The 25,322-nt window shown below is 38.1% G+C and overlaps 3 protein-coding genes across 3 annotated transcripts in view; 2 read left to right on the top strand and 1 right to left on the bottom strand.

Annotated features, from left to right (window-relative positions):
* Positions 1-25,322, bottom strand: part of prdm6 (PR domain containing 6) — a 105,651-nt gene that overhangs the window by 53,987 nt on the left and 26,342 nt on the right. The window contains exon 5 of the mRNA XM_030418407.1: positions 20,585-20,712. Coding sequence (XP_030274267.1) covers positions 20,585-20,712 — 128 coding nt within the window. The remainder of the gene's footprint in view (positions 1-20,584; positions 20,713-25,322) is intronic.
* Positions 5,727-13,919, top strand: LOC115582430 (GTPase IMAP family member 8-like). Its single transcript, XM_030418405.1, has 3 exons — positions 5,727-5,853; positions 8,654-8,740; positions 9,553-13,919. Exons 2-3 carry the CDS (start codon positions 8,713-8,715, stop codon positions 12,327-12,329), a joined length of 2,805 nt encoding a protein of 934 aa, XP_030274265.1. The 5' UTR covers positions 5,727-5,853; positions 8,654-8,712; the 3' UTR covers positions 12,330-13,919.
* LOC115582431 (uncharacterized) lies at positions 15,702-20,372 on the top strand. The gene is made up of 3 exons (XM_030418406.1): positions 15,702-15,916; positions 17,012-17,089; positions 17,293-20,372. The coding sequence occupies exons 2-3, from the start codon at positions 17,068-17,070 to the stop codon at positions 19,473-19,475; spliced, it is 2,205 nt and encodes a 734-aa protein (XP_030274266.1). The 5' UTR covers positions 15,702-15,916; positions 17,012-17,067; the 3' UTR covers positions 19,476-20,372.

The following is a 25,322-nucleotide window of genomic DNA, read 5'->3' as shown; positions in this document are numbered from 1 at the left end:
TCTGTTGCCCTCTGGGAGACGCTACAGGTCAACAAAGTCCCACACCATCAGGCTGACTGACAGCTTCTTCCCCTGGGCCATACGAACTACAAATACGAACGGATACACTCACAAACCATCCCCCGACAAGAACAAACACAATCTACCTCCTCCTACCTCCCTTTAGCACCTTAAAGGGCTATATATATAATTTATTTATATTTATATTACTATTTGTTCTATGTGTTGCTTTTTTTATTTGTTGCTGCGGGAGCACCCTCAATTTCATTGTACTCTCCTGTACAATGACAATAAAGACTATTCTATTCTATATTGAGGTCAGGAGACTGGGATGGCCACTCCAGAACCCTCACTTTTTTCTGCTGTAGCTAATGACAGGTCGACTTGGCCTTGTGTTTTGGATCATTGTCATGTTGAAACACCCAAGTAAGTCCCATGAGCAGCTTCCAGGCTGATGACTGCAAATTTTCCTCCAATATCTTCTAAAAACAATAAAGACATGTTTTTCTTATTTGAGTAAAATAGCACAGTATCATCTGCATGTAAGTAAATATAATTAAATCCAATTTCATACACCTCATCATGAAATTTTCAAACTTGTGAAAGTCGCTCAAACAACTAGTAGAGAGTGGAAGGAACCTTGGTGGGTTAATAGTACTTTTTACATTATAAGAAAAAAAACCTGTCTCTAAGAAACAATCTCCTCGTGGAATACTGAACATTTCTAATGCTTTTGTTCTTATTGTTTTACAGCATCCGAACTCAGAGTTGTGATGTTTGGAAAGGGTCAAACTGATCAGACGACACTGAGTTACTTAATCACTGATAAAAAAGATTGGAGAAAAAAACCCTTGACAGTAGTGAAAACAGCAGATGTCTTTGCTATGCATGAAGATGAGACATGAGATGAAGATAAGTGTCGCTCAGTGCCACCCAGGACCAAATGTCCTGTTGTTGTTAGTGAAGCCGTCTGATTTCACAGAGAGGGACAGACAAAATACAAGTTTATGGCGAGCCTTTTTGGACGAGATGCTTTGAAACACTCAATGCTCATCTCAACACAAAACGATAGGGGAGAGAATTCCTCAATAAAGCAACTTGCCCAAGACTGCGGACAAAGGCAGCAAATAATCTACTTGGATGAAAAAGATTTTCCTGACCATGATTTTCAAGAATTAATTCAAACAATGGAAACAATAGCGAGGGAAAACAGGGGACAACATTTAAACTTTACTGAAGACACTGACCACGTGGTAGCACTTCGTCCGCAACCCCCTCTAAACTTGGTACAGTGTGTGAGACATGGAGCCTGGAAGAACTCTGCAGCTAATTCTCTTCTTGGAGAAAGGAGATTTGGTCCACCTGCTGACACACCAGACTGTGATTTAAGTGAAGCACAGGTGTGTGGACAGCGGGTTTCACTGGTGAAGCTGCCAGCCTTGTATGGAAAACCTAAAGGGAGGCTATGAAGGAATCAGTCAAGTGTATCTCTCTCTTTGATCCTGAGGGAGTCAATGCCTTCGTCCTGGTCCTACCTTTAGATCCCCCAAGTGAGGAAGTCAAGAAAGAGTTAGCGACCATCCAGAACATTTTCAGCTCTAGAGTTGATGCTTTCACCATGATTCTTTTTACTGCAGACGCATATCCTAACTTTGCTGTGGTGGTGAGGTTCCTACAGGAAAACAGAGACTTCCAGCAGCTTGTTCAGAGCTGTGGTGGACGGTATGTAAACTTCAACATCATGGACAAACAGCAAGTCTCTGAGGTACAAACTGTCGAAAAGATGGAAACTGTGAGATGCAGCAGCTTCATAAAAGACATGTTTCCCAAGACTCCTGCAGTTAGACATGCCTCTTTTTCAAAGGAGAAAGTTCTAAATATCACAGTAAACAGCTTCCAAAGATGTTGCAGAGACAAGATTCTGTCATGATGATGCAGAGTAGACAGTCCTCATGCATGGAGCAGAGTAAGGAATGTCTAAGGATGGTGCTGATAGGGAAGACTGGTTGTGGAAAGAGTGCCACTGGAAACACCATTTTGGGCAGCGAATGTTTCACTTCTAAAGTCTGTCAAAAGTCAGTGACCAGGATTTGCCAAAAAGAAGAGGGAGAAATTGATGGCCGGCCTGTTGTTGTGGTTGACACCCCCGGCTTGTTCGACACAACTCTGTCAAACAAAGAAGTTCAAAAGGAGCTTGGGAAATGCATCAACATGTTGGCTCCTGGACCCCATGTGTTCTTATTAGTGCTGCAGATCGGCCGCTCTACACAGGAGGAAAAAGACACTGTGAAACTTATCAAGGAGGTTTTTGGCAAGAAGTCAGAAGACTTCATCATTATTATTTTCACCAGAGGAGATGATCTTAAAAACCACAAAATACAGAGTTACATAGAGGAAGACACTGAGGGCTTTGTCCAAAAACTGACAACTGAATGTGGAAGAAGATACCAGGTCTTCAACAACAACGAGAAGAATCGTTGACGAAGATTGAGTCAACGATTCTGAACAAAAAAGCAGAGGCAGCTTGAACAAAAACATCAAGAACAAATGCAAAAGAAGAAAGATAGAATAGTAGAACTAATAACCAAATTTGATGGTGATGAGAGAGCCAAACTAGTTAAACTAACAAGAAAAGGAGGCAAGCATAGAGAAGGAGCAGGAAATGAGAGAAATAGAAAACAGAAAAGAGGAGGAAAGGACAAAGAAAAGGCAGGAGGAAATTAAACGACAAGAGTGGGAACATAAACTTGAATCTTTGGGCAAAGAAATAAAAAGTGGAACAGTAAAAAAGGCAACTGCTAACAGGATATTAATACAGAGTAGAGAAAACATGCAAAGAGAATGCGAGGCTTGGGAGCAGGAAAGTAGGAAATGGTGGGAAAAACGATATCAAGAAGAGGAACTGAGACGAGAGGAGGAGCAAACAAGACTGAAAAAACTCAGAGAAGCGTATGACCAGGAACTGGAAATGTATGAAAACAAAACAAAAGAAGATGCCAGACTCAGAAGAGAGCAGGCGGAAAGAGAACTGAAAGACGTACAAGAAAGCTTCAAAAGAAAATTGGAGGAATTAAAGAGGAAACAAGAAGAAGTGGCCAGAAAGCAAGCTGAGGAATGTTCTGAGTTCAGACACACATATATGAACAATGTTTCAGCTGACATGGAAAAGTACAAAAAGGAAATACAGACTCTGAAGCAAGGGACTCAAAAACAAAAGGAACAGGTGATAGAACAGCTGTGCAGAAATAAAGTGTACCAGAAAGACTAAATTGAAGAAAAGACAAGAATAAGAAATTAACGAGCTGAAATTGAGACACTTTGACAACAGAGTAAATCTGAGCGGAGACAGAGCAGGAAAAAGATCACTGGATAAAGGAACATGTGGGAAAAGCTGCTTGTCTGTCCAATTCTATGAGATATTTCATTCATGGTACAGTTTAAGCTGTAAAACTTCTTGCTTTGGCATGCATAGTCGGCCTTTATTGAGTTATTCAGCCACCATTTCTTTATCTAACCAATGTCAAACAAAAGTACCAATAAGATAATGTATATAGTCTTACATGCAAATGTCTGTGAACAGATATATTTGTCTATGTGGTGAGTGTATTTTACCATGTCATTTCATATATAGGAACATGTGACAAAAGCCACAGAAGTCACTCATTGTTGCATTTAATGAGAAGTTTCATTTTCGGTACAGTTTCAGCTTTAAAACTGTAGAACAGTGTTTTGATTTGTTTTTGTAAATATCTGTGAACAGCTACATTCATCATGTTATTTGTAGAACCTGAGTTTAATTGATTATGATAGCAAATTAAGTTGAACTTTTTGAATTGTCATCAGAGCTGCAACTAACTAGCAGCCACCTGCACAGCGCCATCTAGATTTTTATTTTACTTTTTTCACTCAATCACTCCCATAGCCACAGTGGGATCAATTAAGTTTATCTTATCTAAGCAGTAAACTTCAGTGTATCTGTGTAACAGACAGCAGCAGCCTATTATTTCGACTAAAATGACTCAGCTTGCTCGAGTCAAACAAAACTTTCAACGGACATTTACCTGTTCTATTTTTAACACACAGTTGAGAGATATTGAGCAAATATGTAGCGTACACTGGGAAAACATGATCAAGCAAATAAATGAACATATAAAAGACATAGTCACATTAATTTTTGTTCATTTTGTTATTTACTCATTCATTTGCAGTCATAAAATGTCATGTAAAGTAAAGTTTCAGGCACTACAAATATGTTTTTATGTCTTTCAGTTGTGATTACAGGAGGTTAATACTGTATGTCATTCATCATCACATTTTATGCAAACTAAGGGGACTTAATTAGTCATTTAAAATATCTACCCTTCACACATCTTTTAAATATGTTCTCGTTTCTTATAAACATACTTGGTTATTTCTAAAATGTGTGATAGAATTGCTTGAGTTGTTACATTGTGGCATGAGTTTTTTTTTTTTCCTTCAGAGAGCCAATGCATGATTATCTGCCTGATTTTGTCACCACGATAGCATGCAGGATACAGTCAAATGAAGATTTGAAGATCAAAATGAAGCCAGAGTTAAAAAATGGGTTCGACCTAAGCAAGGGGCCAGAAGTCATAAGGGGTGAAAACACACCAGTGTGTACATAAATGTAGGACTTACTAAGGAGATGTTGGGTTGGAATGCATTGGATGGATAAACATAGGTGTATACATAATTGGTATTATGATCATTTTCTGATTGATGATTAATGTTTTAAAGGATATTCAACATTTTATCAAATGACATAAAGGGGAATGAATAGTGATAAATACATTTGGGAAACGTCAGCTTATGTCTTACAGTGAATAAAAGAATAGGCTTTACCTTGTGCATTGTTTGAGTTTTGAAGACTATCCGTTTCTGTTTGTGAAAGGTGCTATAGCTGCAGTTAGTTCTTAAGAACAACTATGCTGCTGCCACAGTTCACTTATTTAATGTACCGTGTCAAAGTTCATCATACTGGTTCATCGTCTTATGTGTGGGCTGAAGTATCTCAACATCCCACAGTTGTCAGGTTAAACTTGTTTCTGTCTTCAGAGTCAACTACTGTGTACTACTTATCTTTTATCTTTTCATCGTTCTCAACTACACCCATCAGCCACAACATTTAACAGGTGACAGGTGAAGTGAACATTGATCGTTTCAATAAAATGTTATGTAATGCTGGTAAAGGTTTTGTCCTGGCATTCATTTGCACTACCACCCCAAACACCGCTGCAGACCAAGTGTCCCCCCTTATGGCATCTGCACTCCCTGATGGCAGTAGCCTTGTTAGCACGAAAACGCGCCCTGACACCCCACGAAAACTGCTCAAGAATGGCCCAAGAAACATGACACAAGACCTAAAAATTCCCCATATCTCAATGCAATCAAACATGTGCGACTTGCCAGAGCAAATATTGGTGTGCACCGTGTACTGTATTTGAGGGTGGGTGACTAACAGAGCTAAAAGGACTGAAAGTTTCTGTTCAGAAGAATATGAAGCGTTCAACAGTCAACTGCAGTTTACTGTGACAGAACAACAGGTTTACAGTAAATACATTGACTGAAGTGCTTCAGCTGAGTCCTGGAAGCAGGGACTATAGATGATAATTGTCCCATCATTTTGATTTTGGGACTGTTCACACATTCACATCGAGGCGGTGGTGAAAAAAAAGTTAGCCTGGCACCTTGGTCTCGTTCTGTAAGTCAGTGTTGTCAGACCAGTACAGTGCCATGCCTCTAAATCTGACAAAAAGGCTAAGTCCCTTGCAAGAGAGTACTTTCATTCATGAGCTCTGAGGAAGGAGGAAGGACACAACAGGATTTCACCTGGTGAGTACTCAAAGCAAAGTCAATCCAAGAAATGTCTAAAAATATAGAATAGAATCAATATTTATAGTTTTAAGGGCTTGATTGATAAATTGTATAAACTGGCAATAGGCAGGTGGTGCCCAGGTGTTTAACATTTTGAAAGGTTGAGGCCTGGTGATCAGGTTTGTTGACCACATTGTAGTTGCTGATGTACGTGCACTATACTTAAGATTTTCTGAATCCTGAGAATGAAATGAATATTAAAATAAAGCCATTTAAGTTAAACTTTATGTTTTAAAAGGTTATACTTAAAATATGCTTGTATGGTATATCATATTTAACTTGTACTTTTGGCAACCAAAATAATAAACAAAATGTATATTATAAAATAATGGTACACATCAAATAAATATACTTTAGTATACTTTCTACATTAAAGCCTTTGCCAAGTCACAAAAAAACAGCCCATTCTCTCGAGCACCTGGCATAAAGAAAGAAACACTAGTATTTCTATTTACCTAGCAACATAAAGTAGGGTTGAGTTGGTGCAACAAATTTATATTTACCCAAGGACTGTTTTTTCGCTTGATGAGCCCTAACCAGGGGTAAAACACATTTGAATATTCAATGTGATATTTATGTATTTCACTGTCACTGACAATTGTTCAACAATGCAATACTGAAGAGCTTGTTAAAGTGTGCAATTAATTAATTGTTCAACATAAGCACATTTATTAAAACGGACCAGGGTTTATTCCCCGTTTAAAAATATACAACCACATAGCATGTAAATGACCAATTATACAAAATAAATTAGCACAGCTGTACGTTAAAGGGATAGTTCGGGTTTTTTGAAGTGGGGTCATATAAAGTACATATCTATAGTCAATCTGTTTCCTACCATAATCACCGATCAGCGCAGCCTCAGTTTGGAGAAGTAGAGAGCCGCTCCAGCCCAGACGCTCAGCTTTGTACTGCAGTGAACGGGGTTCAGCAAAAAAGCGAAATTAACCACCTAAAACAAGGCTCACCTAAAATGTTTTACATCAGGTCAAGTGTACGTTGTATAGGTAAAATTCACACCGCTTTACATCGCTGTCAGACCGTGCTTTCTTTTGGCACTACATTTTCTCAACCGCAGAACCCCCGTATCCCTACGCATGAGCGCTAATGCGGAAGGATACGGAGAGTTAAGTTTTGTTTTTATCGAAAGTAAACCTCTCGTCAAGCAGCTGTGCCTCGCGCTGTATTCCGCCGCTCGCTGATCAGCTGTGGCCCAGTTACGCTAGTGCGTAGGGATACGGAGGTTCTGTGGTTGAAATGTAGTGCCAAAAGAAAGCGCGGTCTGACGGCGATGTAAAGCGGTGTGAATTTGACCTATAGAACGTACACTTGAACTTATATAGATTTTTTTTACGTGAGCCTTGTTTTAGGTGGTTAATTTCACTTTTTCGCTGGACCCTGTTCACTGCAGTATAAAGCTGAGCCTCTGGGCTGGAGCAGCTCTCTACTTCTCCAAACTGAGGCTGCGCAGATCGGTGATTATGGTAGAGAACAGATCGACTATAGATATGTACTATATATGACCCCATTTCAAAAAACCCGAACTATCCCTTTAACAGACTGATTAAAGTAAAGTCACAGAGTTGTGTCTCCCTCACTGTGGCAGGTTAACTTGTTCGTGAGTGAGGTGGGGCTGTCTAACAGAGGAGAGATACACAACATGGTTTTAACGAATGGAATGGAAATTAAAATGGCATGATCAGCCGAAGTTAAGCAGAAGCCAGTTGGAGTCTCCTGGAAATGTATTAAAGAAATGACCAGCTATTTATGAACTACTTGTTGAAGAATATTTTTATGAAATGATATTGGGTTAATTTTCGGTAATTCTCTAGGTAAGTATTGTGTTAATTTAGGGGGTAATTTGAGAAAACTTTCAAATATGTTACTTAGTAATTATAACCTACTTGCCATGAAATTTATGGATCTGTAAAATTAAGTGTGGCCAAAACCCTTTGCTTAGTCTTAGCAAACAAAACTTACAAAGCTGTTAAAGTGAATTTGTATAGACAGACAGAAAGGCAAACAAAGTTAATTGTAAGTTAAAATGTATGACGGGTTTTCTTCAGTGTAATAATTGTAACTGTACTATACTGTGCCTACCTAACCCTAACCCTGTGCCATTATGAACACACCCAGCTACCAAATCTGAGAATCACATCGCTGTTACTAAGGAGTGTGTAGCAAGTGTGACGCAGTGGCCTGAGGAAATATGCAGCCAGTCAGGATAGTAGAGGGGGAGGGATTCAAAGAGGTAGTTCAATACCTTGCACTGAACACATGGAAAAGACCTTTGCGAAGAAGAATGATTATCCAGAAGTCAAGCTAGCCAGCGTACACAAGCTGATGTTGGCTCTGCCAAGCGATTGCTGGACAGCTCTTACAAACCTTTAACTTAAGCAGTCACTGGGAGATGCAGTCCAGTGTGCTCCCTTCTCTAGTTAGGCATGGCAACAAAATAAAGTGTGGTAATAGGTTGGGCAATGAGAGGCTGGTTCGCTACTCTCTCAGAGTCTGTTCATCCGGCTCATGTCAGCAAATCTCTAATAATACCGGAGCTAATTAGTCAACGGAGCACTGGACTAAAAGGACAGTGACTCTTGTGTTTCATGTCATTTTTGGGTTTTCTTTTTTTATGGCAAAAATAATTATGTTAAAAATAAAATCAACTGGGATTGTTTATGGAAAATTATTCATGCTAACTTACTTGAGTTTACTACATTATGTTTCAGTGTTATTTTACTCCTGTTTCTCTCCTTAGACAAACAGACAAACAGTTTCTCCAGCAGAACCCTGAGGCCTTTCCACCAAACTGAAAATATGGCAACATCTGCGAGTGCAGTACGTGGTGAGTTTAGCAGGTATTCAGACCAAACACAGACCTGCATTAAAATTATTGCTATATAGATCCTAGAGTTTAAAGGTTTGTAGTATGTAATGACAAAACTTCAAAAGTTTTCATGGCAGCAAGAATTTTATCTTTCTCACAAACAGTAAAAAATATGTCTTTCATGGTGCAAAAGAATTTAACCAGGGATATGTTCTTGCATGTATTTGATTGGCCAGCTCAGAGCTTTGCAGTGTGGTCCACCAAATGAAAAACCAAGTTAAACATTTTTGTCAGATAGGCTTGTTTTATTTTTCCTGAGCCCTTTACATGACCTGACTGACCACATTAATATAAATAAGGGGCTGCAACTAACTAACTAACACCACTCGTCTCAAACTTCCCTACAGTGGCTGCTGTCTTTACATTCAGAGCCTTGCATATTAAGCACTTGGTATATTTCCAAATTGCTCCACCCTTTTATCACCAGGAGATCACTTAGGTTTTTTGACCAGGGCTAATTGATTCTCCCTGGCACTACATGAACATGTTCGTGCCCTAAAAGTGATGGCTCCTCCAACACTGTAGAATGACTTCCTGTTCTCTTCTGTTGATGCCTTTAAAAAGCAACTTAAGACTTGTTTATTGAAAGTAGCATTCACCTGTTAAGCACTTTCCGAGCTTGCTCTGTGAAAGGTGCTATATTAAATACAAGTATCTTTATTATTTTTTTTATAAATCCTACACACTAGACCTTTAATGTCAGAAACACATAAAAGATAAACTTAACTGAAACTGGTAATGATAATTATATTGTTTTTGTTTGTCTACAGCATCTGAACTCAGGATTGTGTTGCTTGGAAAGAGTCAAAAAGAAATGACAACACTTAGTGAATTAATCACAGGGAAAGACATCATGTTTAAGATATCCAAGACATCTGTTGCCAGTGGAGAGTGGAGGAAAATGCCCTTAAAGGTGGTGAAACCCCCAGACATCTTCAGTCTGTCTGTGGAAAAAGTAAGACACAAAATAAAGACGTGTGTTGCTAGTTGCCACCCTGGACCAAATGTTCTACTGCTGTTAGTGAAGCCTTCTGATTTCACTGAAGAGAACAGACAAACACTGAAGTTCATCTTGAGCTTGTTTGGTGAAGATGCTTGTCAATACTCAATGGTCATCCTTACACAAAATTACATGGGAAGAAATTCTGCAGTGGATCAAATCATCCAAGACTGCAGACAAAGGCAGCACAGACTGAACTTAGATAAAAAAGATTGTCTGACTGATGATGATCGTCAAGCACTAATAGAAGAGATGGAAAACATTGTAAGTGACAACAAACAAGGATATCTGAACTACACTGAAGGGGCTGATCCCATGACAGCATCTGGATGTGAAAAATCTAAACCTCCTCTGAACTTAGTGTTGTGTGGGAGCTTTGGGGTTGGAAAGACATCAGCATCTAATGCCATTCTAGGAGACAAAAAGTCTGATCCACCTGCCAACTCATCAGTGTGTGTTAAAAATCAGGGAGAGGTGTGTGGACGTCAGGTGTCCGTGGTGGAGCTGCCTGCCTTGTATGGACAACCTCAGGAGGTAGTGATGGAGGAATCTCTCAAGTGTATCTCCCTCTGTGATCCTGAGGGAGTCCATGCCTTCATCCTGGTCCTACCTGTGGATACTCCCACTGATGAAGACAAGAAAGAGTTAGAGACCATCCAGAACACATTCAGCTTTCGAGTGAATGACTTCACCATGATTCTATTCACTGTTGAGTCAAATCCTAACTCTCCAGCTGTTGTAAGATTTCTGAAGGAGGATATGCACATCGAGGAGCTCTGCAAGAGCTGTGGAGGACGAAATTTTGTCTTCAACATCAAGGATAGCAAGCAGCACATCTCTGACTTACTGGATGTTGTGGAAAAGATGAGCGTTGATGGATCCGGCTTCACAAAGGACATGATTGCCAAGCCTTGGGTGGGTAAGGTTGTAAGGCGTCAATCCAAACGGGAAGTGTCAGGCTATAAAAAGCAGAGCTCAGACCGTCTCAGGATGGTGCTGATTGGGAAGACTGGCAGTGGGAAGAGTGCGACTGCAAATACTATTTTGGGTAAGAAATGCTTCACATCTAAAGCCTCCATGAAGTCAGTGACCAGACTCTGCAAAAAACAAAAGGGAGAGATCGATGGCCGGTCTATCACTGTAGTCGACACCCCCGGCTTGTTTGACACAACACTGACCAATGATGAAGTTCAACAGGAACTTATGAATTGCATCAGCATGTTGGCTCCTGGACCCCATGTGTTCTTACTAGTGCTGCCGATCGGCCGCTTTACACAGGAGGAAAAAGACACTGTGGAACTTATCAAGAAGTTTTTTGGCAAGAAGTCAGAAGACTTCATCATTGTTATTTTCACCAGAGGAGATGATCTTAAAAACCAAACAATACAGAGTTACATAGAGGAAGACACTGAGGGCTTTGTCCAAAAACTGACAACTGAATGTGGAGGAAGATACCAGGTCTTCAACAACAACGATCAGAAGAATCGTTCTCAAGTCAGCCAGCTGTTGACAAAGATTGAGTCAATGGTGAAGAAAAATGGTGGGAGCTACTACACCTCAGAAATGTTCGACGAGGCGGAGGCAGCGATACAAAAGGAAATGGAGAGAATACTGAATGAGAAGGAAGAAAAGATACAGAGGGAGAAGAGGGACCTTGAAAGAAAACATGAAGAAAAAATGCAAGAGAAGAAGCGAAAGATTAAACAAGAAAGAGCAGAGACAGAAAAGGCATTCAAGGAGATGGAGGAACGAATTAACAAAGAGCAGGAGAAGAGGAAAAGGGCAGAGGAAAACAGAGCAGAAGAGCAAAGGGAGAGAAGAAGGCAAGAAGAAATTCAGCGACAGCAGTGGGAACAAAAAATGTCAGATTTGGAGGAGAAATTTAAATCTGAATCAGAAAAAAACACAACTGCTGATAGAAAGCTGATTCAAAGCAGAGAAGAGATACAAAGAGAACGAGAGGCTTGGGAGAGAGAACTAAAGGAATGGCGGGAGAAAAGACATCGAGAAGATCAACAGAGACAAGAGGAAGAGCAAGCACGACTGAAAAAGCTCAAAGAAGAATATGAACGAGAAAAAGAAGAATATGAACAACGAAGAAAAGAAGAAGATCAAAGCAGAAGGTTGCAGGAGCAAAACGAATGGAAAGAATTACAAGAAAATTTTCGGAAGAAAGGGGAGGAAATGAAGAAGAAAGCTGAAGAGGAGGCCAGAAAACAAGCTGAAGAATTCAACGAGTTCAGACAGAAATACACTGCTGACTTTGCAACTCTGGTAGATAAGCATGGTGAGGAAATGGAGGTCATGAAGCAAAAGCAACAAAAAAACAATGACTTCATGATACAACGACTGAGCCTGAACAAAGCCTATCAGAAAGATTATGATAGGCTGAAAAAGAAACAAGAACAAGAAATGAATGACCTGAAACAGAAACAGAAAGACAAAGAAATCAATGAACTTAAGATGGCGCATCAAGAAGAAATAAATGATTGGATACAGGAGCATGTGAAGAAAGCCACAGAAGACAAGTCCTGTTGCATTTTATGAGATACTTTCTCAAAACAGCAAGGTTTTCATTTAGATTTTTTTATTGACATAACCTGCCTTGTATGTTTATCTTTTAAATCCTCTGGAAAAAATAGTTTAAAAGGCAGCGCTATAACAGTTGCATGAACTCATAGTTGATAATAAAATTAATGATACATTTTAGTCTGGCTTTAAGAGAGGCCACAGTATGAAAACAACATATGTAGAAATAAGAAATGATGGTGAGTGCAAACAACTAAAATGTATCTGTTCTGATACCTCTTCACTTAACTGCGGAATTTGACAAAGAAGATCACATGTTTGCTCTAGAAAGACTTAAAAATTGGCTTGGTTGGTTGGCTGGTCCAGTTGGTGGATTGGAAGGTACAACTCTCAACTGGTTCAATGTACCTCACTGGCAGAAGATATTTTCTTCCCCTTTGGGAACATTTCTCTGGAAAACATGGAAGCCTTTTTGGTATTCTGCAGGGTAATTTCTTGGCCTTTAATGGTTTTATATGTATAGGTTTCAACTTTGTAAAATGATTGGTGATCATTGTGTGAATTAATATTCTTATGCTGATGACACTCATGTTCATCTGTAGTGCCAGATGACTCTGATGTACTATTATAAATAGGCTCTCCAGTGTTTAACTGGAAATTTCTACCGAAAAATTAAATGAAGATAAAACATAATCCTCATAATTAGTACAAGTGAACGGAGACAAAATATATAAGTCTGGCACCACAGAACAAAACTGAAGATTTTAATTCACACATAAGAAATGTCACAAAAATTGTCTTTTGTCTCCAAATGTGGTGGGAGTTAGACCGCATGCTACACTGCATGATGCCTACATGCCAAAAAACTCATGCTAAAAAAGTAACTGAAAACATAAAATGAACACAGACGAGAAGTTCAAGTCATTTGTCTCAATGTCAAAGTCACACTTCAAGTCATCACAACAGTGACTTCAGTCAACTCGAGTCCACATCCCTGTTTGGGAAACACTCCCACCATATCTTAGACAAACAGCTTTGTTTGAAGGAGCAGCTCGGGAATTATGTAATGAGCTATCTTTTAATTAAATTGATCTTTAACATTAGTGTTTTTAGTTAATATTTCTTATCATATATGCATTTTATGCTTAATCTTGATATATATATTATTTTTTATTTTAGATTTAATTTTTTACGACTACCAATATGTTTTTATCACTCATATTATTCTATTTCATGTATTTTGATTTTATTTTATTTTGAAAAGAATTCTGAATTGACAATGTATACCTGCAATATTCTACTTTATGTGTTTTGACTATGTTTTTCTTCCACAAAGCTCTTTGAGCTGCACCTTATGTTTGAAAGGTGCCATATAAATTAAGTGTATTATCACTATTACTTAAGTCACTAATCACTTAAGTTTTATCAACTATTTTAGGTTGTTTAATCAATGTCTAACAAATACAGTAGCTACATTAGAGATGGATAGCTTATTCTATGACATCTTATTTTAGAAGTCTACATGTACATCTCTATACAATAAAGAACATTAAAGAAATATCCTCACATTTTTTCTCTTGTATGTGCAATAAAACTGAGAAATGATAATACAGCACCCAGTTAATGCATCCATGATTGTGACTAAGATATAGTTAGTCAGTAGTTAATAATACTTCAGGTATTTGTTTGTTGAAACTAGAATTTTAAAAAATGCTGTTTTACATTTCTTTCAACAATCAAAGTAACAATTATTATTATTAGTAATGGTAGCAGTTGTTTTCAAGGCATGAAGTGATTGCTAACATGAGTCCACTCAAACGTCCAGCACACCTGTGTCACGGGGCACAGCCACATCCCGTCTCCCTGTCATGCAAACTCACACTGAGCTCTTTTTCATCACTAAATATTTCTATATGCACCTGACCCCAGCTGCATTTCTACAGCATCTAAGTGGATTTGTTTATCCAGATTGGACTGGACACGGTTAATAACATCACTTAAAACTGCTAGTGGAACAATGGTAACTCAATCGATATAATGAAGCTGAACAGCATACTTTGGCTATGTATTTAAAGTGAAACTCTGACCAAAAGCAACCTAGGCTTTTTTTTGTGAATGTATATGAGTCGAACATTCATGTAAAAGCACAATGACAATGAAAGTGTCGATCCACGATTGCGACCTAACAGGAAGGAGAGTAATGGTGGACCGCTCCTCAAGCCTTCCTGTTAGGTCGCACTCGGGGATCGACACTTTTTATCTGCCATAACGGCGTCGCGCCGAAGATACAGCTGCTAACGTGAGTTGTTCAAAATCCTTCTTTTTAGTAAACTCTGTACACAAACAATGTTCTCAATGCTCATGTTCATGTGTAGAGACCCTGGTGATACTATGAGCAAGGTTTCATGTTGTGTCAAGCCTTAGTGTTATAAAAATAGCGATTTCGATGCTAGCGTAAGAGTGCCCCTGCCCACCATTGAAAATGAGCTTGCCCGAAAACGAAACTACAGTAAATCTTAAAAGTGCCTCCTTCATTGAAATTATGCATTTACACGAAGGTTTGACTCACATACATTCACAAATAAAGGTAGGTTGCTTTTTGGTGAGAGTTTCACTTTAAGCCTAAAGGGTTAATTATATTAGGTAGTTTACAAAGTCAAACTGTCAGTTTCAGTAACTTTAAGGGTGCTCTGCCAGCCCTGATAGAAAGCATGTAATCCTGACAGGAATTAAATCATGAAGAGGCTCAAATGTATTTATTGTATTTGTGTCATTTGTGTTGCATTGTTTTCATTCATGTTCATGTTTGCAGCTGCACCCTGCTCTGAACAACTTTCACTGTTAATCTGGTTTGACGGGAAAGCAATTGTGCTCACCCACGCCTACTCTGGTCTTCAGGGAAATTCCAAATCTGCAGACAATCAGAAATCAGATTCATGCTACTATCTCTGTCATCCAAGAAGTCTTTTTTTCTCTGACAGAAAAATACCAAAGACCACAGTCTTATTCAACTGTTGATGTTAGAGTGATCCACAGACACCTAATTTTGCTTAAGTGTTGCATGTTTATTTGCGCATGTGTGTTGAGATACATAACTTGGCTTATGCCCAACTCTGAATGCAGTACATCACGTATCACTTCTTTGAATCATTAATTATGGGTACTGGCCATGGCCTGCTTATTGTGGCATGCCCTGCTGATACTGACTGGCTTCGTTGTAGTCATGCCTACTTTGGGCTGGACCTGTCAACTCTACTGACAAAAAGGATGTCTAGGGTGAGTTAATCTCAGTATGCATCTGGCACCATGATGAACTCTGATGAAAGATTAAGTGAAGATAAATTCACCTGGTGAGTAGACAATCAGAAAATAAATGCAACAAATAAAGAAATATATGCAATAATAAAATGAATGTATTTAAGAAATACAGGGAAGGAAAATCAAAACAGTTTATTAATAATCCTCAGGTGTCGACTGTTCTGTTGCTACAAGGAACCCGAACTAAAGTCTGTAGTTCATTCTCACATTACATACTACGAGAAGACTTCAACAAAAACTGCAGTGAGCAATAAACTGGAATAAAAGAACAACAGCAACAACCTCAGGTAAGTGAAACATGTTCAGTATGTCACGGAATAGAAAAAGCACACATCATGTAGCAGCAAGCAGGAAACCTGCTCTTATTTTTAAATGTTTGCCTGGATTCTGAAAATGAAACAAAAAATGTACAGCTTATACTTATAGAAATAGAATGAAATGATGCTTACTTTATTTACTAATAGAAAGTTATTTGTGTATGTATCTTCAGTCATTAAGGTCATTAATTATATTTCATGTACTTACATTTAACAATCTAGCATTAGTATCTAATTCACTTTAGTTTAGAGTTTTATGTATTAAGAAGTATTAAAACCACATATGACTTAAATTGAAGCCAATAATTGTATTATATGTTTAATATTAGTGTTGGTGTCAAAAATAGTTATCTTATGCCAACTGTACTGTAAAAAAAAAAAAAAAAAATCAACAAATACATTTGTTCAAAGTGGCACTATGTATCTTTGGAGAAGAAATTCAAAACTCAGAATTTTATATTTTCAATATTAAGGTGGCAATTATACAAACTGAGAGATGTTTTCCATAACTGAATAAACAAGCTGTTCTAAGAGGAAAATATGGTCCTTAGAAAACATTCTAGAGAGAGAAAGGTGGCAGGGTCCGCCACATATAAACATGGTAAAACAGTTAACTGATTAAATTGTGTTACCCTTTTATTCAGTTTATTCAGTCATGAAAATTAAGAGAATTTGTTAATTTAGTTTGTTTAGGCATGAAAAAAAAAACGTTCAATGAAGATTTTCTCTTCTGATTAAAATGCTTTCCCCAAAACTACATAGTACCTCTTTAAGTGACTGAAAGAAGCTGTTTATAATAAGGTACCCTGTAATTGCAAAACTTTGCATTGATTCACAGATATGTGGATTACTTAAAAAAAGCGCTAAATAATAATAAAACTTTAATTTATTATCAAGCAATAATAATACCAGTACTAACAAGAAACCTAAAGGTCCACATCTCTTCCGTGTTAAACTGTATCATATGGTCTTAGTCAAAGGATGGAGTGTGCAGAGCAATGATAACTTTTCTCTGCATTTCATGATAATGATTTATGATTATGCCTTTTTTCCTAAACCCAACAGACACCCTAAAGCATCGCCATCTGAATTTATTTCCTGGTTTGCGTAGCAGTGACAACATGGCAGCGTCTGGTAATTATGGTAAGAATTCATTTTGCAGATATCGGCATGACAACAGAAATGAGGTCAACAGGGAGTGTTTAAGACAGTATCGGCCCAAAGAGAATGAGAAGTATTCTGCATACATATTTGTTGTGTAACCTTTTAGTTTTAATTAGCTAAGCTTAGTCCTACAGTTGTGATAGTTTGGTGATACTGTGTCTTCTGCTCTTGTTGTTGAACAGCATCAGAACTCAGGATTGTGGTGCTTGGAAAGAACCAAAATGACGAGACAACACTGACTAACTTCATCACCAGGGAAAAGAACATTTCCTCTCTGAAAGTGCCAAAACAATGTAAAGTCACTTATGGACAATGGAGGAGAAAAACATTGACAGTCGTGAATTGCTCAGATGTCTTCAGTCTGCCTGGGGAAAAAGTGAAACATGAGATGAAAAAGTGTGTCGCTCTCTGCCCACCTGGACCGAATGTTCTCCTGCTGTTAGTAAAGCCTTCTGATTTCAATGAGGGGGACAGACAAAAACTAAAGTTCATTCTGAGCTTCTTTGGTCAAGATGCTTTTAAATATTTGATGGTCATCGAAACACAAGATGAGGAGGAACAGAGTTCTTCAGTGAACCAAGTCATCCAAGACTGCAACCACAAGAGGCACAAGATTAACTTAGACACAAAAGATCTTCCCGAACAAGATTATCAAGTACTACTGGAAAAGATGGAGTACATAGTGTGTGACAACAAAGGAGGACATCTGAACTGTACTGAAGGGGCTGATCCCATGACAATATCTGTGACTACCAAACCTCCTCTGAACTTAGTGTTGCATACTGGAGAAAAGATCGCAAGTGAGTCCGGATGTGTCATGAAGGAAATGAAGGCAAAGCTCAGGATGAGGGAAGTTGCAAGTTGTAAATTGGAATTGAAGACTGCGGGATGTGAACGTCAGAGCAGAGAGTGTCTCAGGATGGTGCTGATCGGGAAGACTGGTTGTGGGAAGAGTGCCACAGCAAACACTATCTTGGACCAAGAATGCTTCAAATCTACAGCATGCATGAGCTCAGTGACCAAGCACTGCCAAAAAGCAACAAGAGAGGTTGACGGACAGCTTGTCACCGTGGTCGACACACCCGGCTTGTACGACACTGCTCTATCCAACGATGAAGTCAAAGAGGAACTTCTGAAATGCATCAGCATGTTGGCCCCAGGACCTCATGTGTTTTTACTGGTGCTGCAGATCGGACGCTTTACACAGGAGGAAAAAGACACTGTGGAGCTGATCAAGGAGTTTTTTGGCAAGAAGGCAGGAGACTTCATCATTATTATATTCACCAGAGGAGATGATCTACAAGACAAACCGATTGAGAGTTACATAGAAGGAGACAGTGAAGGCTTTGTAAAAAAACTGATCGACAACTGTGGAGGAAGATACCAGGTCTTCAACAACAAAGGTCAGAGTCGTGCTCAAGTCAGACAACTACTGAGCAAAGTTGAGTTAATAGTGAAGAAAAATGGTGACAACTGCTACACCTCAGACATGTTCCAAGAAGCTGAGGCAGCCATACAAAAGGAAATGAACAGGATCCTGAAGGGAGAGGAAGAAGAGATACAGAGAGAGAAGGAAGAGCTAGAGAGAAAACTCAGAGAGGAGATAGAAGCAAAGAAGAAAGAATTGGCAGAGCAAATAACCACAAGTGAGCAAGAAAGAGATCTGAATATCATACAGATCAGGGAAAAAGAGGAATACATCAAGAGGGTGCAGGAAAAGATGAAGAGAGAAGAAGAAGAGAGAAAGGCAGAGGAAAGTAAGACGAAAGGGCAGGACGAAAGTCAAAGAATCGGAGAGCGTTGGGAGAAACGAAATCCAGATGACCAGAGACAACAAGAGGACCAAATGCAACTTAAAAAGCTCAGAGAAGAATATGAACAGGACAAAGAAAAATATAACAACAAAAGAAAAGAAGATGAAATCAGAAAGGAGCAAGAAGAGAAAGAGCTGAAAGATCTACAAGACGCCCTTTATGAAAATCTGGCAGTGATTCAGAGGAAACATGAAAAAGAGGCCAGACAACAAGCCGAAGAAATGAATGAATTCAGAAGAAAATACACAAAGGACTTTACAGCTCTGACAGAGAAGCATGATGAGGAAATGGAGGACCTGAAGCAGAGGCAACAAAAACACAATGACTTGATCATTCAACAGCTGTGCAAACACAAACCATATAAGAGAGATTATGACAAACTGAAGAAGCAACAAGAAGAAGAGATTAACGACCTTGTGACGATGTCTCCAAACATGGATAGTCTGAATGAAGAAATCGATACCCTAATGACAATACACGAGGAAGAAATAGCCAATTGGATACAGGAATACGTGAAGAAAGCTGGACAAAAGAACTGTTCTATTTTATGAGGTGTTGGCCTCTTATTTATGTGCATCAGTTTACATAAAGAGGCGCTAAATTCAAAATGTCAAACATTTACTGGTTCCAGGATCTTAAATGTAAAGATGCTTTTTGTTATTTGTGATAGTAGATTTAGAGTCTTTGGGTTTTGGGCTGTTGGTTGAACAAAAGAAGCTGAAGAAGAAAAGAAGAATTTGAAAATGTGAGTTTGGGCTCTGGGAAATTGTGATGATCTAATCAATGAAAACAATCTGCAAACTAATTCATAATGGAAATAGTTGTTAGTTGAGGCTCAGTTGCTCAGTTTTTCCTTCAGTCATTCTTCATTGTATTTAGTTATTAGTTATTTTCTGTAGTTGGACGTCCATTAGATGAAACAAAGTTATATCACGTCATTTTACTGTTCCAGGCTTTTAACCAAATGTGTTTGGATGAGCTGTCATATAATCTCAGATCAGAGATATATGACGGATTAACTATGTGTCTATTCTTTGGCTGCAAAACTGTTTGGTTGTTCATTTTTTTAACACAACTTGAATATCTGTGCACAATATAACATGTATCTTACAGCACATATGAACTGCATCTACAAAACTAAACATATGAATATTTGACATCAGAAACAAACATTTGAAATGCAGGAATTCATCACGTGTTCTTTACTTTGGAGGGAATGTATATATATATTTTTTACATTAATAAAGTTAGTTACGTAATTCAACAGTACTCCCCATTTTACATGGCAGTAAGGTTTTCTTCTTTGTTGTTCAGTTATGCTTATGATTACAGAGAGTTGATTCTGTGTTTTTTTTTTATTTGAAATATGTTTTTTAATTCGCCATTTCACCATCTTGAAATGTATTATCTTGTTTCCTTGGCTATGAAAATAAACTATATACAATTGATTCATTGTGTTTTTTATTTCTAAAAGCCTCATCCTCCTTTCAGTCAGCTGTGAGTGTGAGTGTGAGTGTGAGAGCATATTATGCGGAAATATGCAATGCTTTCAGGGTATTTCAGAATTACAGGATTACCTGGTACTCCTGATATACATTACAGTTTTAGTTTTACACACTGCTGTTATAAAAGTGGGCACTTTTAAATGACTTGCTCTTACCTATACTGTACAACCATCATGTTCTGCTCCCCACAGTGTCTGGCACAGCGGATATACCTCATCCAGCTGGACTTACTGGGATCATTACCATCAATAAAGTGCTGTAATGTCCCTTCTGCGTCATAGATCTGGAACACACAAATACACAGACTCAGACATGAAAGCAGCACAAAGACATGTTCATTACACTAAATTAACACTCACATGTCACAGTAGTATGTCACTTAGTAACTAAAGTGACTTAAACATAACTGATTATCTTTCTTCCAATAGACGAATGGAATAATCAACCAATGTTTCAGCTCCGGTCTATATATAAAAAAAGAACAAAAAATGGATACCTTCTATAAACCGCTCATGTTTCATCTCTCAAGACATTTAAGAAAAGAGCATCTTAAACTTTTTGCCAACCGTCCAAGGAAGTCAGTAAACTAACATTACAACAACAGTACAACAACACTTTACTGGAAACAACAGCTACTTGCAGCTTAAGTTGTGTATCACGATGTTCATAATTAACAATAAAAGATCCTATCTGATTGAATCCCTGTCGGATTCACCTGCTCAATGCACGGCCTGTGCACCATGACTCAATCAGTGTATCTGTCAGGTTAGTCTGGCACTTTAGAAAATAAGGTAACAGTGACACAGATAGGCCCTTCAGGATATAACATCAAGTCAGTAATATAACTGTCAAATTGTACTGTTTGCAAATGGAATTTTTTATTATTGTTGTCTTATATTAAAACAGACGTACAGTTATTTACTACAGTTTTTCTATAACAGATGGACTTCTACTAAAACAGCCTGATGTTACCACGTAGTTGTATTTAGAGGTCGTATTATGCTATTTTTCGGGGTTCATACTTTTATTTGGGGGTAGAATAGTAGAAAAGGTTTACATGCTCCAACTTTCACAGCTACAGCAGTAGCAACTGTATGTCTGCTGACTCTGAATGGAGTGTATATATTTTATAAGGAATATGTAAAATTATATATTTATGTAATGCTTGTTACATAGTGACTCACAACAGTAACACAAGGCCCGGCGTTTCAGGCAGTGCAGAAGCAGTGTTTTCTGTGGGAGTAACTCCCTTTGGCGTGTACTTTTTCACTTTGCAGACCTTTGACATGCACAAAAATGCTACATAACACGATAAAGGAAAGATTAAAAATCCTAAAAGCATAATATAACCTCTTTAATTTTTCTATACATTTTGTTTCATCGCAAAAGGGACAACAGATTTAAAATATCAACCCAGGGCAACATTTACTTCTCTCTAGTTTTTTTATTTTTTTTCTCTATATCTAAAATTATTGTCACATCAAATAAAGTAATACATTTAAAGAATTCACCGTCACATTTTGACACAGTTTAAAATAGAAAACTGGGGCAAAGATTTTTAGAAGACAGGGATATTGTGCCCATAAAAAGTAACAACAGAAAGTTTCAGAAAAATTTTGCTTTTCAAGAGAGGATGGAGAAGAAAAAATATTTTTATGTCATGGAGCTGAAAATATACAACTTTATGTAAAAAAATAATTTGCTCAGGAATATTTATAACCATGGATTAGTTGAAGTGATCAACTGTAAAACTGTAGGTAGTATGGGCATATTTATGGGAAAGCAAAGTCAAAAAACTGTCAATTTTAGGAGATCGATAAAATTGTGTGATCATGTTTCGGGTTTAGGTCAGAGTTTTCTAAAGATGAACATTTGTTACAGAAAATGACTACAATTCATGCACTTGTAGCTTAAACAAAAAGAAATAACTCCAGTTGATTTGAAATGTTTGAAGTAAGCCTTGGCAACAAATCATTAGCCTCTTATCCGCAGTCAGGCTGAAGCTGTGATTATTACACGCCTGCTGGGTGTTAAACATTATACAAACCTGATTTACACCTGCTTAAAAGCCTCGCTGCGCCGTCTGCCAGCGTCTCAGCCATAAAAACAAGGTCTGAGGTCTAAAAATACGTTTTCAGAGCGACAGTGGAAGAGCATAAAACAAGGAGACTGAAAATGAAGCATCACCTGAACACAAAAAGGAAGAAGCTTTTTATTTTAGCTGCTCTTGCAAGGCATTGAAACGGTGCAACCAGTCCATCCAGAGCAACATATCTCAACAAGCACTGACTAGAGAGCAATAATAATCTTCTGCAGATATTCATGGTCCTCAGAGGATGAATCGTAATAATTCCTTGAGCAGGTCATAAGTTTCGCTTGTACACATGGAATATTGAAATTGAATGGTCAGATTGTCAACTTGGCAATTAAATTCCCCAAAGAATAAACCTTATTTCTTTTGATAACCCCTTGAGACTTCTCCTCCAAGACAACTTGTAGAACTTGTGAAACGGCCACCGGAGGAAGAGACAAAAGTAAAATCAGAGCTTAGAAAAACAAACATAGGGGATCGCATATAGATGTACATCTCTCAGATTCAAGGGGAATTTCTTTGATTTACTGTCAAACTTCCAACACTATTAAAAATAGATCCTACATTTCCCATAATGCAACTCTTTAGCTTTTTCGTAAGACTCGTCTAGTAATAACTCATTCCGGGCACTCTAACATAAATTTTGTAGTCCCAATCACAAGCTTAGATAAGCTTGATGACATCACTTCCTTGAGCCTGACAAGACAAAGATCCTCCGGTGACACAGAAGACATTAAACAACTGTTCTAACCAGCTGAGAACGACTCCTTCTAACTCTAAATGAACTCTAAACCTTAATATAAAAGTTCAGCAAAAAACAGAAATTTTCAAAAGATACTTTAAGAGTAAATTAACTTTTTTTGAGCTAGTAAATACAGTTATTGTGGTATACTCAGATCTTTTTAGGTACCAGTAGTCAACAGCAGGTCTTTTGCTAAAGCAGATTTAGTAAGGCAGACTATTGGCGGTCTGGATTAAACTGTGATATAAGGACTTTAACATGGATGGCTAGTGCAAAATCAACACAAAAATAAAACAATTAAAACAGAGTAAATAAATCAACAGAAGAATTCACAGCTACAATGAGCAGTTAAAATGAGTCGATCTCCCTCAGCCTCTCTGTGTGTTCATTATTAATCCATCCCTCCATCCATCCGTGGTGATGCAGTGTGACTGTATTGAGGAGGCGTTGAGTGCGTTTATAAGGTGATGACCTGAGCCGATAGACGGCCTCTCTGCTGTCCATACAGCCAACAAACAATCAATGCTGTAAATGACTGCGAGAATCAAAGGAAACAGCCTCATTTATTATTCCCTGCAAGTAAGCACTTTAATGTCTGTCGCTGACTGCCTGTCTGTCTGTCTGTCACAGTCTGACTCTTCTGCCTTTATCTGAATTGTGTGCATATCACATATTCCATGTTCCATATTTTTTGGAGTAAGTAGATCTAAAAGACTTCAAAGTTTGAGTTGAAATTTTAAAACTTCTTCTGCTTCTTAGATGTCTGTCCTCTTCAGGGAGGGAGAAAAACACAAGGCTGATGGGAAATGTGGTCTTACTCTGGAAACACGTGCGGACTAATTCTGTTGAACTTGTGAGGAAAAATTTGAGATCAGAGCTTTCTCTAAAGGATGTTTTAAAAGAAAGTGTTGGTTTTAGGTTGGCTGAGGTCAGAATTAAGTTTAGATTCATTTCAGGGGGAATGCAAGGTCTGAAGGTCCTCATAAGTATAGCAGTACCAACATGTGTGTGGTGTGTTATGTTCCCTGCAGCCTGTAATGAAACTCTGCTGTTGTTTAAAGCTTTTGTTACTCGCAGCCATTTGTCACTGACGTCTGTTTAAACAAATCACAGTACGTTTAACAGCCTCCTGCGTCTTCCTGCTCCACTTTTCTCTGAAGTGCTGGCGGGTTTTTGGTTTTTTTTTTCTCGAAAAAAGCAGAGTGGGAGCACCCAAAGGTGGCCTGGCACAGTTAAAGCAATAACATGCCAGGTTTTTGTGGGGCGGTTGTTAAAAGCTGCCTGCTAGTTTTAGATAATTAAAGTCATTGTTCCAATCTAAAGCACTGTAGACATGTTACTTAGTTGAAATGTTGTGTCAGTATTATGTTCAGTCTACTACAATCTGTCCAATGAGGAGTCTGATCTTAACAGACACCAACAATATATAAAAAAGTTAATTTCCAGAGAAACTTAAAAGTAAATATAAAGTTAATAAACAGTTGTATGATGGTAAGTTAAAGCTATAGCTAGTATTTTCTGACCACTAGAGGGCAGTAAGTCAACTCGGGGAAGTAGACACAAAACAGTTAATATAAATATATATATATATTTATATATAAATTGTTTTGAAGACATTGAAGATTCTTTCTTTCTTCAACCTAGTGCAGGACTGTCTGTGGTCAGGGTCTGGCAACAGAATCACTAAGGTAAACATCAGGGGAAGACTGTGGTTTAGACTAAATGCTCATCATGTAAACAGGTCCTGTTTCCTGCTTTATAGCATTCTTTTTAATATTTAGATCATCCTCTCTCGCTCATCTTTACAAAAGAGCTTGGATTGTGTGAACATAACCATAAAAATCATAACTCATAAACATTAATTCTAGGCGTTGTTTCATGTCCGCAGTCATACAACTAGCCTACCTAAATAAACACGGGACAATCTTTATGAGGACAAGTTATTTGCTCTCAATCGATCAATATTGATTAGGTATTACAGTTTTTTTATCTACTTTTTTCCATTTAATGAAACATTCGTTAATTCTGGTTTTAAAGGGTCTCAAGAAAGGGAGATTTC

This window comes from Sparus aurata, chromosome 5, assembly GCF_900880675.1.
Source record: "Sparus aurata chromosome 5, fSpaAur1.1, whole genome shotgun sequence".
Classification (NCBI taxonomy): domain Eukaryota; kingdom Metazoa; phylum Chordata; class Actinopteri; order Spariformes; family Sparidae; genus Sparus; species Sparus aurata.
The sequence above is the reverse complement of the archived record's forward strand: the minus strand, read 5'-3'. Positions and strand labels throughout refer to the sequence as shown.

Excerpts from the sequence above, each read along its gene's own strand:
- LOC115582430 (XM_030418405.1), top strand. The coding sequence starts at position 8,713 with ATGGCAACATCTGCGAGTGCAGTACGTG. Across the intron at positions 8,741-9,552 it reads ATCTGCGAGTGCAGTACGTG|CATCTGAACTCAGGATTGTG; the intron begins GTGAGTTTAGCA and ends GTTTGTCTACAG.
- LOC115582431 (XM_030418406.1), top strand. The coding sequence starts at position 17,068 with ATGGCAGCGTCTGGTAATTATG. Across the intron at positions 17,090-17,292 it reads GGCAGCGTCTGGTAATTATG|CATCAGAACTCAGGATTGTG; the intron begins GTAAGAATTCAT and ends GTTGTTGAACAG.